Source organism: Zeus faber (assembly GCF_960531495.2).
Source record: "Zeus faber genome assembly, chromosome: 1".
In the NCBI taxonomy this organism is placed as follows: Eukaryota; Metazoa; Chordata; class Actinopteri; order Zeiformes; family Zeidae; genus Zeus; species Zeus faber.
Genome location: NC_137193.1, coordinates 33431988 through 33445162, shown reverse-complemented (window position 1 = coordinate 33445162; position 13175 = coordinate 33431988). Strand labels below are relative to the sequence as shown.

Genomic DNA, 13175 nt, shown 5'->3' with positions numbered 1-13175 from the left:
GATGGGCCATCACATGTACCCCCCCTTTCTTTTATTGTGTTCTGGCTGCCCTGTGCTTTCCATGTGACCAGATTAGGGTCACATTATTTCGTTCTATTACCAGTGCCTGGCTTAGGCGCGGGTGCACACGGTTGTTACCCGGAATTTCCCGAACGTAACGATCTCTGTTAAGCGTCAACTTGTGTCACAAAGCAATGTTGAGCTTTTACGCCCTCTGCAGTAACTGCACCTTTTGTGACATCTTCCGGGAAAGGTCACCGTAGAGCCTAAATAACCGGCCAGCCCCCGTCTCTGGGGGCTCTCTGCCAGAACAGACCCCTGGTGCATGTTCTCAAAACTTTGTGCCAGTATTAATAAATACTCATCTTCTAACCACTGTCTTTGTCTCCTCAGTCCAGCCTCATTAAAAACTAACCATCCACCGTCATGACAACCGTGACAATTTGGTAGTGAATGTTGAAACACATTTTCGGGTTTTACAGATATCTGTCGGGACTGGGGACACACTGCCGTATTTTTTAAGCGCAGATGCAATCGTCAGAAGTTAAAAGCTAACGTTAGGCTGTGAAACTAAACTTCAATGTCACCACCACCAAGTTGCACCACTTGCAACTTGTCATTTTATTTTGCATGCTGACCCCTTGACCTCTACAAAAGCCTGCAAAGCGTTTGAGGCGGAGTCGTTGCAACAGCGCGAGTATAAACACTAGAGGCTGTAAAGGTGGACTAATGAGTAGATACTTTTTGCGTTCGGCGTCATGATGCTTGATGTTTTCCGACAACCTCTGTCGCCTCGTTTGGCCACTCGTTTAGAAAGCGCCTTTTACGTCAGAGCTGTGGAGTGGGTATTTACTGATCTACTAAATGTATTAAGTAGAAACAAAACGTCAAAATCCCGAAAGCTTGCGTCAACCTTCAATTCAATCGTCGAATCAAACGCCCATGCACAACACATTGACTTTCTGACAGGGAACCGGAACTGCAGAAATGCTAACTCATTTCCGGGTTTAGGACTCGTTCCCTGCAGCGCAGACTCACGTTTGTGACGTATTAAGCAGCTCGTCCACTAGCGACGCTTACTACTCCCTGCTGTAATTCTACTGGTCAACGTGGCTGTCAATCAAACGCTACGTCTCCGATTGGACAAAGCGGGTGCAGGCGGCGCTTGTTTCCAGGAAGCGGGAGTAGCGTGGCTGCTTTTTGCGTTGTTACCAACTAAAATTGTTTTGGGGTTTTTTTTTTTGGCACCATACCTGTTTGAGCTTGTCCTCCGCCGTTAAATACACCTTTCCAACATGGGCGAAGAGGAAGAAAAGTATGACGGCATGCTGCTCGTCATGGCGCAACAGCACGAGGGAGGGGTGCAAGAGGTAAGTGGTGCTGTGCAAGTCAGCGTTAGCTTCAAGCTAACTGCAGAGCCAATTCGGTCGGCCACTGGTCACACACTTTAGCAGCAAGTGTTCCCCCTATCTTAAAACAAATCAGGTTTTCCATAAGAAGCGGCCATTGTGCCAAGGCGAATGTAAAATTTGCCTCTATTGGATAGGCGCCGCATTTAGGTTTCTCAAGATAAAGAAGATGCTATCTGAAGCGATGAGTAGGGGTATTAAGTTACCTTCTCTTGAAATTGTCATTGTAAAGAATTTGCGTCAGAAGTCACCTGTTGGCCAATTGAGTCAATGCTGACCTTGCTTAATATAATTACCACTTTCATCTCACAAAATTTGCAAACAGCACCTCGAAGCTATAGTTGCAGCAAGTGAAATGTCATGGGCGTCGCAGTAGACTCTGTGTATGTGTCTCTCTTTCCTTCTGTGGACAGCTCGTGAACACATTTTTCAGCTTCCTCCGGCGCAAAACCGACTTCTTCACCGGTGGGGATCACGGCGCCCCGGAAAAGGTAAGTTCTCTACGCGGTGACACTTGATTGTCACCCCACCGGCTCCTACCACCACTTCCCCCAATCCCGCTCTGCAACCCTTCATCATCATACCTTCCTCTCAGCTCGTCAAGCAGTCATTCGCCCACCACAGTCAGATAGCCTTGAAGGCCCACAGGGAAAAGAAGAGCCGGCAGGAGAAAGAAAAGAAAGAGAAGGCCGAAAAAGCAGCGAAGCTGGCGGAGGCAGCGGGGAAGAAGAAAGACCAAGATGGCCCTCAAATTCGTGAACTGACCGACGAAGAGGCAGAAAAGCTTCAGTCCGAAATTGAGGAGGTGAGAGGCTCCCTCTTTTACATTCCGCCCCTTGCCAAGCAGCCAACATCTCGTTTGCAATACAAATTCCTTGACTGGTACCGGTTCATAAGCAATACTTTTTTTTTTTTTTTTTACCACCTCAAAGGTTTTCAGTAGAAGACAGTAGAAGATAATAAAAATCTCACAACACATGAGTCCTTACTGTACAAACCTTTAGTTTTATTATTGGCTTCCTGACACCGTAGAGATGAAAAACGTGTATTGTTGAATGCCACAGAGTGATTCAAAACTCTCAACGCAATTTGATTCATACTATTTAAGATTTGAAGTTTGATATTGACTAAGTTGCTTGGATTGTGTTTCAGAAAAAGCAGCAAGAGGAGCAGAAGGAGGAGGCAGTGACGGTGAATGCTGAACCCCCAGCTGATGTAGGGGAGAAGGGAGACAAGGGGGTGAGTAGGGTGTCACAATCATTTGATTTAAGTTGGTGATTAATTATGTCATACACATAACTGCGATGCATGTTTAATTTTGTTTTTGCCACTAAGCCTATAATAGTGTAATAATACACACTCACCTTAGGAAGAGCCATTTACTGACATTTAACATAGGCACATAAAAATTTAGGTTGACAAGTTAATTTGTATCAACCCAACTCATGGGGATGCACCTAATTCTCATTTTATTTGTTGCAACATTTCTAACATTGATTTAAAATGCCCCTTACATTTGGATGGAAAGGTATTATTGCGGAATGTGACTCAAATCACAAAATAAATGCAGAACTGCCAACCTGCAGGCATTCTGTGTACCAGCCACGCAATTCTCAAAATAGACAGGTACGAAATGCCAGCTGAAACTCTGCAAATAGATAAATGTGTGTGTGTGTGTGTGTGTATATATATATATATATATATATATATATATATATATATATATATATATATATATATATATATATATATATATATTACACTCAAATAATAGTAATTGCAGTCGGACAAAGGATCAGCTCTGAAACCAAATTTGAAAGATTTCATCAAGTATATTGAACTTCAGATGGTTGACTGCTCTCTCTCCATTCTTTAGAGTGACTCAGAGGGAGAGGAGGATGACAAAGGCAAGCTGAAGCCCAACGCAGGCAACGGAGCAGACATGAGCAACTACAAGTGGACACAGACCCTGTCAGAAGTGGATGTAAGTAAATGCATAACGTTTAAGTTTTTCCACGCAATTATGATGACTCTTATGGTACGGTCACACCGCCAAAGACGGGCGTCAATGCGACAGGCTCCAATGCATTTCAAACAACGCGCAGCTTCATCCAGCTGCAGGCGGCGGGGTGATGACAGGTGATGAGCTGACAGCATTGCGGCGACAAAAGTTGAGCGGGTTTCAGCGTTTTGCAAATAAGCAGGACTGGGCGATAGCCAATAGGAGGGAAGATACTCTCAATGGTGCTGGTCCTTGGAAAATGGACCCTCAGACCACTGTATTGTTCCTGTTATTTTAAATGAAAAACGTCACTTAAACTATCGATAAAATAAGAACACGTCATTTTATGTATGTTCAGCATTGACAATTCTTTATTTTAAGGGACAGATTGGCAAGATTCTTAACGTTATTTTTTTTTCAAGAGGTTATTTATTTTGCCAAGTAAACAAACTACACCATTTTAATAAAAAATAAGTAGACAGCACTATCTATCTATATAATATGTATTAATTGGTAGCTCGGGGGTGGTAGCTCAGGAGGTAGAGCTGGAGCTGGTCGTCTAGTAATCCAAAGGTCGCTGGTTCGATCCCAGGCTCCTCCTGCTAGCATGCTGTAGTGTCCTTGAGCAAGACACTTAACCCCTAATTGCTCCTGATGGCTGCGTCCGTCAGTGTTTGAATAATTGTAAGTCGCTTTGGATAAAAGCGTCTGCTTAATGACTAAATGTAATTAAATATAGAAAAATAGAGAGGTTTGAAATGTTTGGCCCGCACACAACAGCCAGCAAATTTTGAGCCGACACGCACACAAACGCCAGAGGCACAAAAGCCGTCACCGGCACGGTGACCATGTGGCGACGAGACAAGAGCTGCCCAGCTGCATGCTGCATGCTGCAGCCCTGCCGCTGGCAGTGTGACCCTAGCATTAGTGCACACCGGGGCCACCTGCTGATCAAACGAATATACACCAGGCAAGTCTGTTCGAGGTGAGACAGTGCTGCAATGTCTGTGTTATTTGGGCCATTGTCAATATAGAAATGAATAAATAAGTAATATTCATCGTTACCCATAATTGAGTTCAGATTATGATTTCAACCTCGACAAATATGCCGTGTGTGGGGTGGGGTTTCTACTAAATTGCTTCCGTCTTAATGGCTAATGTGACTGCATGTTGTGCTGCAGTAGTGCCTATGATGCCATGGGGTGTGCAGGTTCAAAACGACTTGAAACGTCTATTTTTTCTATTTAGTGACAATATATGATGGAAGAAATTAAAATGCTTTCATGAGATATGCCTAGTATACACTACCAGTCAAAGGTTTGGACGCACCTACTCATTCATGGGGTTTTCTTTATTTTTACTATTTTCGACATTATAGACAAATGGTAAGGACATCAGGACTAGGAATGATGGACTGTCAATTTGCTTTGCTTAGTTGTGCTGTTCTTATGGATCAATATGGACTACTACAACCAAAATAGGGCTCTTTACTGTAAACCAACCCAACACAACTGATGGCTCAAACACATTAAGAAGGAAAGAAATTTCACAAATGAACTCTTAACAAAAAAAGCTTTAAGTAAAGCTGTCATCAAGGCGAAGGGTGGCTACTTGGAGTTATGTAGAATCTAAAATATATTTTGATTTGTTTTACACTTTTTTCATAATAATGAAAAATATTTGTTTTATGGTTTTGATGTCTTCACTATTGGGTGAGTCTGAACTTTTGACTGGTACTGTATGTTCCACTGGCATAATTATTTCTACTATAAGCTTAAAATGTTGGGAGTGACCAATATCCATGTGTTTAACCTGAAAATTGACAATGCTACCTCTAACTGCATTCCTGCACTTTTTACTTTCTTGCTGGGTCCCTCTTGACTGACGTCACTTCTGAAAGCTGTATTAAAGTTAAATTCTAGGAAATGACGTTTGGCTCGATTCTTTCCCAACAGTTGGTGGTGCCTTTTGATGTGAAGTTTCGCATTAAAGGCAAGGATGTGGTGGTGGACATTCAGCGGCACTCGCTCAAGGTGGGCCTGAAGGGCCACCCGCCTGTCATCGATGCCCAGCTCTGCAATGACGTGAAGATAGAAGAGAGTTCCTGGCTTATAGAGGATGGAAAGTTTGTAACTGTCCACTTGGAAAAGGTATGAGCACACCTGAATGACCAAAACCAAGTAGTAGCCACTGGGTAGAGGAACCCGATCTGAATGAAAAATGGCTCTTATAGAATCTTTTTTTTTTTTTTTGGACTTCAGATTAATAAAATGGAGTGGTGGAATAAGATTGTCTCTACGGATCCTGAGATCAACACCAAGAAAATCTGTCCAGAGAACTCGAAGGTGAATGAATCCCCAAAATGCAATAATGACCTGAGAACACCCGCACTGTTGATTTATATATTTTTGGAACAAAATCTATCTTATCTGTTTCTCTGGAACACCTCTGCTGTCTTGATCAGCTCTCGGACCTGGACGGAGAGACGCGCGGTATGGTGGAGAAGATGATGTACGACCAAAGACAGAAGTCGATGGGCCTGCCCACCTCTGAAGAGCAGAAGAAACAAGATATTCTCAAAAAGTAAGTCCTCCCCCAGCATTGCTTTAACTCCTTCATTTGAACACTTTCCTTCCTGTGAGCTTGAAACTGTCCGCTTGTTTCCTTTTATTGTTCTCTTTAAGACAACTATTCTGCTTTTTGTGGGCTAATACACATCCATTATAAGAATGGCAAATATGAAAGTGGATGTCCTAGTGTTTTGTTTTTTGTTTTTTGTTTTTTTTCTGTTCAAGTTGGCACTGTGCTGCAAAGTTTAGTAATGGCAATAACATGAAAAAGTAGTGATACAACAGCTGAACCAGCTTCCTCCCAACAACAACATTGGCCTAATAGAAATAAATTCTACGCAGTCCTCTATTTAACACTGCTGCCTGCCTGTCTCACACCACTTCTTGTAGTTCCTTTGATGGTCCGATCTTTCTTTTTCTTTGGGCTGCTCCCGTTAGGGGTCACCACAGCGGATCATCTGCCTCCAATACCTTCTGTTCTGTGCATCTTCCTCCCTTACACCTACTGCCTGCATGTCCTCCCTCACCACATCCATAAACCTTCTCTTTGGCCTTCCTCTTTTCCTCTTGCCTGGCAGCTCCATCCTCAGCATCCTTCTCCCAATGTAACTCATCTCTGCTACACACGTGTCCAAACCATCTCAATCTGGCCTCTCTCACTTTTACACCAAACTGTCCAACCTGAGCTGCTCCTCTAATGTGCTCATTCTTAATCCTGTCCATCCTTGTCACTCCCAATAAAAATCCTTAAATAAAACCATGCAGATTTAGAAGAGCTAAGCAATATATTTTTTAAATGTGTTAAATGACAGTTCAATATTTGGCTTTATCATAGCATGTGATGCAATACAGTATATGTATAAACAGTTGTTTTTTGTATGGCATTCAGCTGTACAATAAAACTGCTTATGTTTTCTATCATGTTCCAGACACAGGCAACCACAGTTCCCCAATGGGAACAACTCTGTAAAGCTTTTGCAGCATTTCTCTGAAGTAAAAATGTCACGTTGAAAAAATCTCTTTACTTTCAATGTTGACCTAAACGAGAGCAAAAGGGGATGAAAACATCAATGTCCTAGCAGCAATGCAGACCCGCCAACCTGCACGCAATTCTTGTACAAAATTTGCAGTGCTAACATAAAACAAGAGATGCACTGATCCATCGGCCAGTTTTCAGCTGAATTGGCCGTGACTGGCCGATCAGTGTCAGATACATCCGATTCTGTACTGGCCAATTTTACATGCCCAATACAGTGCTCATGTACACGTAAAAATGCTCCGATACCAACATAATGTAACCTAGTTGACGCTCAAAAAAAGAGAGCAAAAGAAAGAAAATGTTGGCTGGCTGTTTGGAGCCAAATGAAGAAGATAAGATCAATTATTTATTTATCGCCTTACAATATTTGAAAATTGTGCAGACTGCATCTATCACTGTCACTACAGCAGAGCATCTGTTCTGGTTGTTCGTAGTGTGTGAGTTCCGCTTGTGATGAGGTTCAATTTTTTTTGAGACTCAGTTCTTGACGAGTCATTCAGTAAAAGTTATATTTTATTTAGTTGGTTTAATGCACAGTGAGCGAAGGAGGACATCCAGTGAACGGAAGTGAGAAGAGTATGCCATTAATTTATTTTTATTTTTTTGCTATGATGCAAGTACCGTATAAATATAATAGAAAGTTATATTTGCGCTTAAAAGTGAGAGACTTTCATTTGAAGTTTGAATTTGACATTTCAAGCAGTTTCTGTTCGAAAAAATCGCTGCCGGTCACTGTGTCCTGAGAGATTTCAATTTCCCAGACAAATGGGAGAGACTCCGGTCAAATATTATCTGTGTTTATTGAGTCGGCGACTGTTCCATGTTGTATTTTATTGGAACTCAGGGACATGTTCATATATCATGTTCTATTGTTCCATAGTAAATAATGAATAATAATAAACACAGTGTCAAAATTAGCAATCCCACTATTGTGGTAACTGAACATTGCAGCAGTGTTCAGTGTGTGCAGCTGTCCTATCACGTGAGCGTGCTCAGATCACACCATGTATTTGTCATTGACGTACAGCGGGTATACATAATGAGACCAAATTATAAGAACTTGATTTCTCCGATCACAGATATAGACTCAATGATCGGACGACAATGTAAAAGATATTTAATAGTCTGTTTTATTATGAACATACAACGAGAACGAGAATCTGACAAAATCTGAATCGGCCAAGAAAATTGCAATTGGTGCGTCTCTAGTTGGTAAACATGCTTGGTAACTTATTCAGATGATGCATTTCAAGAGGTATATCCTAACGATATAAATTAGTGTATGTAGTTAGCCGTAGTAGCGCACATAAAATGTCATTAGCCTCGTTATGAGACGGCTACGGTGTGGGTAACTGATGGAGTCATATAGCTGCAGTAACTCAAACACCATAGACTCCCTGTTACACTGTTGCGGTACTCCAAATATTTTCCCATGGTTGGCAGGTCTGGCAATGCACTCTCCAAACTCTGTACAAATGAACTGTCCAAAAACCTTGCAGGCATCTCTGTGGAGCTTGTTTGCTGTAAACTATTTGTAACTATCATTATTATTATTATTATTATTATTGTTATTAATTCTTGTCAACAAATACAAATAATGAACATACAACAAGAAATACTTTTCAAGTTGTCGTTACACGTTTGCAGTATCAGTATATCAAAGAGCCGACTCGGCTGAACCAGTGCTCCATGTAGCGTAAGATGTATCGCTCCAGGATCTCAGGGAGCAGTAGTCCTGTTAAGATAAGGGCAAAATATTGGATCCCACTGGAGCTCCAGGAGAGTGATACAGAAGCCAGACTCTTATCTAACCCCACGGTTAATGACCCCTCTTCACAAGTCGTTGGTGGAGACCATAGACAGGTTGCCCCCATTTACTGCAGCTAGAAGCCTCTGCGTGCGTGAGTCCATGCACATGTGCTGTTGTGTGGACTACTTTTTTTTTTTTCCACTCCCCCCATGAAGCTTGTCTACTTTGGAGTTAGAGTAGGAGATCCCTGCATTAAGACATTGAGGCCTCCCGCTGTGCTCACCCGAGGCCTTTTCCACCCCTTTGACTGCGTGACATCTGTTGCGACTGCAGGTTCATGGCCCAGCACCCGGAAATGGATTTCTCCAAAGCCAAGTTCAGCTGAGAGTCTGGGTCCACATCCGCGTTGCCTGAGATTCCTGTGAATCCTCACCAGAACCGGCCTCTCCCCTGCGTCCCCAACACGTCCTACCGTCTCACCATTCTACTAGGAAATATGTTTGCTGTTCAAGTAGGGTTTTGTTATTTTTTATCAGAATGTGCCCCCATCATGACTGTAACCCCTCATTTCCATTCGACATGGGTTCTGGTTATTTAATGTTATGTTTTGGATTTCTTTGTTTTTAATAAATTGACATTTCAAGCCAGTGAGTGATGTGATTCATGTGTTTAAAGTGCAACTTCATCTAGTATATGAACATTTTCTGCCAATGGACTTAAACTAGTGAAGTGGATTATAGATGAATAAAGATGTACAAATAAATAAAAGTACTTCATCTGAAATAGTATTGTAATATGCCAGGATTTGGCCTTTTTCACCAGCCGTAAGTAGAGTGTTTGTTTCTTTGCATGACAAAATAGTCCATTATTTGAGCCCGTTCCGTTATGGAGCTGAGTTACTGTACCAAATAGAGTGATATGAAATTCATTTTATTTTTAGCTAGTGTAAGAAGCTTGGGTAATGTCCAGTTTTCATCTTGGTGTTTGACAATTGAGCCATAATTCAAATTGTGTAAGCTGAAAATTGCGCCTATTTTTACTTGACCCCTTTTTCACCAGCTCGCCTCAACGTGACTAATGGTTTTATAGTAGAGGTGTGAAGCTGTCGCCATTTACATGGGCTTAATAAAGAAAGATCTATATTTATAACACAGCACATATATATGTTTTATATCGCCTGAAAATTGAGAGGACAATGAGGAATGGACATCCAATCTGCTGACAATTCTCGAACCAAAACCATTCGTTATGTATTTTTTATATCCTTTGTTGCATTACCTCGATGCATTGCACTGTCAAAAAGAAACTCTTCTCATCCTTCTCTTTCCATATCTGAACCCCACTCTGTGCACTATTCCCAAACCATGTTGCGCGTCCCAACTTCGGTAAACTCATCCCCCAACAAATTTTTATTTGACTGCATTCTGTAATTATTCTGCTATATTGTTTTTTTCAAGACTACCTACCAGCATGACTTTGGTAAAAATATATACTGTGATGTGGTGAGGGAGGACATGCAGGCGCTTGGTGTAAGGGAGGAAGATGCGCAGAACAGAAGATATTGGAGGCAGGTGATCCGCTGTGGCGACCCCCAACGGAAGCCGCCCAAAGAAGATACTGTACATGTACAGTATATTATTTTTTTCAGTCTTGTGGAAAAGCTTTTCTCAATTTGCACCACGAGGGGGCAGTGTTTTACTTGTTTTCACCGCCTTTGAATCGGGGCGCTCATTCGACCAATCAAATAAGTTGGATGTGATCAAATTCGATTACGATGCTAATGTGTTTCCCCTCTGTATCTAGGACACCAAGCAGTGCGCTAGACTGGACGTAAGATGGTATTGCAAGGGCCCAGTTCAATCAGCTCTCCGTTTTTTTGGGCCATTTTGCAGAACTCCGGACAAAAAATTGTCACGGCCTTGCCGAAACGGGCCACCGTATGGGTCAGTTATTCATATTCCCAGGCTTTCTTCATAACTCGGTATATATTTTTACCTTAAAATGTCTTCTTTTCCAGTTACCGTTTTCCCCTTCGCTCCTCTTTAAGTGTAACAATTGGCCTCCATTGGCACGTCATTATGAGCCAAGGGGATCAATGCAATGAGCGTGAGAGAACATGGTTTCTCACACAGCACCTCACTGGATATCATGCATCTCCGCTAAATGTTACTTGAGTGAGGACCGGTTTGTTTACAAGTCTTTTCGACCTGCGCGACTGTCCACAGCTCCCTTTTTAGCGGCCTGTCAGAGCGGTGAGAGTCCCGTCGCCATCATGGTGGCGACTGTGGACGACACGCATTAGCTCGGGCTGTCGAGCAAGTCCCCCTAACGTGCGAAATTGCTCGCGCGTGGAGCAGAAAGAAAACAGCACAAACTTAACTCATGAACTTGCAGAGGGGTTTTGAGCGCAGGCTGCTGTCGGTCTGAAGGGTTTACCGCGCTCCATGGAAGCTGGGCCTCCAGTGACTCGACCGTCCAGTGAACGCCCAGTGAGCTATCAAGCGTTCCGACGCGCTCGGGAGGGGGGGCGATTTATGTTGGGGCGGTCGTAAAAAGTAACGATTGAATTAATTTCCCGCCCGCTCAACTTTTTCATTAAACTCCCTGGATACAGCACCCGGTGGGTTTTGCGGACTGGGTGGGACGGCATGCGTGGCTCCGTGGAGAGGTTGTAAGGGCCAGGGGAGAGAGTCGGAGTCTGCTCAGCTGAGAGCAATGTCTCACCCAGGTACCAGAATTTCTTCATTAACGAAGGCACACAGACATCAGAGGCCAGGGGGTTTGGAAGGGTGGGTGGATGAGTCGGAGGGTGGGGTGGTGGGACGGGGCGGGGCAGGGGTAGGTGGGTGGGGGGGGGGGGGGGTCAGCAAACACCACCACCGCACCGACTGGCTGTTCCAGACTTTGACGGCTTGTTTTTGTCAGCAGTGGAACCCTCATAAATCAACCGCAAGACCTTGCACTGTGACTCACCACCACAATTCTGGTGTGGAGGCCGCTTTGTCATCTCTCTCGCTCCCTCTCTTTCTCTCTCTCTCTCTCTCTTTCTCGCTCTCTCTCTCTCGCTCTCCTTTCCTCTCTTCCATCGCCTGCTTGGCAAAAAGCAAAAAAAATAAAATCACTCTGCCATTATTTTGGCCCATGAGCCCGTTTTTAGGGCCCAAAATTCTCGCGACGCCAGCTTGGTTAACGTGACAAATGTTTCTCTTATTAATATTTATTCAGCCAGAGCCACTACTTATAGGACTTACAATTCACATTTAGGCCGGCTGGAAACAAATTGAGGCAAAATAAGAATCTTTCTTACTGTACTTACTGCGGACACTCACTCATGGTCATTTTGAGTATTGCATAATTCTGCTTTTATTATATCAGAGGGCATGGAGGGGGCTCGGAATGGATTATAATAAAAATTATGATATATTTCAAACCTATTTCACTACATATTAATTAAAAATATATTCATCAAATATAAATATATCAGTCTTAGAAATGTCCTGTTAACCCCTGTGCCTTAGAAGTTGGGTCACGATCCATAGGTTGAGAATCAGAATGAAAGGTAATACTTTTTCACATTATATTATTTCATTTATTCCCAACCAATAATTCATCCTGTGCATATAGTCATGTTTTGTACATTCTCTATATTTCTATATATTTGTCTATTTCTATTCTGTATTTTTTCGGTATTTGTGTCTATTTTACTTTTTTTTTAAATTATAATAATTGTATTATTAATTATTATTAATAGTATATATATAATTTTATGTAATTCGATTTAATGCAATTTTTTTCAGTCTGCTTAAACTCAAGGTTTATTTAATTGTTTTTTTCCCCCCAGGTTTATATTTAATGTTTATTGCTTGGTTATTTTTCACTACCAAATCTTTACTGTTCATTGTTTGTCTCTATGCTAATTTTTCTAGTTTATTGTAAATTTTTCTTGTTATTATAGATAATTTTAATGTTCATTTCTTGGCTTCATTGTAAATGTAATTATTGTGTGTTATGACAAATGTTCCTGTTTTATTTGTGGTCCTTTCTATTGTTTTTTGATACCTTTTTTTGTTTTTGTTTGTTTGTTAACCCTATTGTTTAAAAACAGGTTTATCGTATATTGCTGTATTCCTATTTAACTTTACAGTTGATTGATAGGTTTATTGTATATTTTCACATTTTTTCTATCCTCTTGTTAACTTCGAGGTTTATTGTGTATTACTCTATTTTCTATTTTTATTCTATTGCCTTATTATTATTAATTTTTTTTTTTGCCTATTTTGATGTGAGCTGCTCTGACACTGAAACTTCCCTTGGAGGATGAATGAAGGATCTATCTGCCTATCTGTCTCTCTCTCTCTCTCTCTCTCTATCTCTCTCTCCGTCCGTCTGTCCGTCGGTCTGTCTT

The 13175-nt window shown here is 41.9% G+C and overlaps 1 protein-coding gene across 1 annotated transcript; it reads left to right on the top strand.

The window, feature by feature from the left end:
- Positions 1 to 1180: 1180 nt before the first annotated feature.
- nudc (nudC nuclear distribution protein) lies at positions 1181 to 9417 on the top strand. The gene is made up of 9 exons (XM_080001055.1): positions 1181 to 1370; positions 1823 to 1900; positions 2005 to 2214; positions 2562 to 2648; positions 3286 to 3393; positions 5367 to 5561; positions 5673 to 5756; positions 5876 to 5994; positions 9104 to 9417. Exons 1-9 carry the CDS (start codon positions 1296 to 1298, stop codon positions 9153 to 9155), a joined length of 1008 nt encoding a protein of 335 aa, XP_079857181.1. The 5' UTR covers positions 1181 to 1295; the 3' UTR covers positions 9156 to 9417.
- Positions 9418 to 13175: the final 3758 nt, after the last annotated feature.

Bases quoted from the DNA above. Each gene is read 5' to 3' on its own strand.
- nudc (XM_080001055.1), top strand. From the start codon at position 1,296: ATGGGCGAAGAGGAAGAAAAGTATGACGGCATGCTGCTCGTCATGGCG. The intron at 1,371-1,822 runs GTAAGTGGTGCT...TTCTGTGGACAG, and splicing joins ACGAGGGAGGGGTGCAAGAG to CTCGTGAACACATTTTTCAG. The intron at 5,995-9,103 runs GTAAGTCCTCCC...TTGCGACTGCAG, and splicing joins AAACAAGATATTCTCAAAAA to GTTCATGGCCCAGCACCCGG.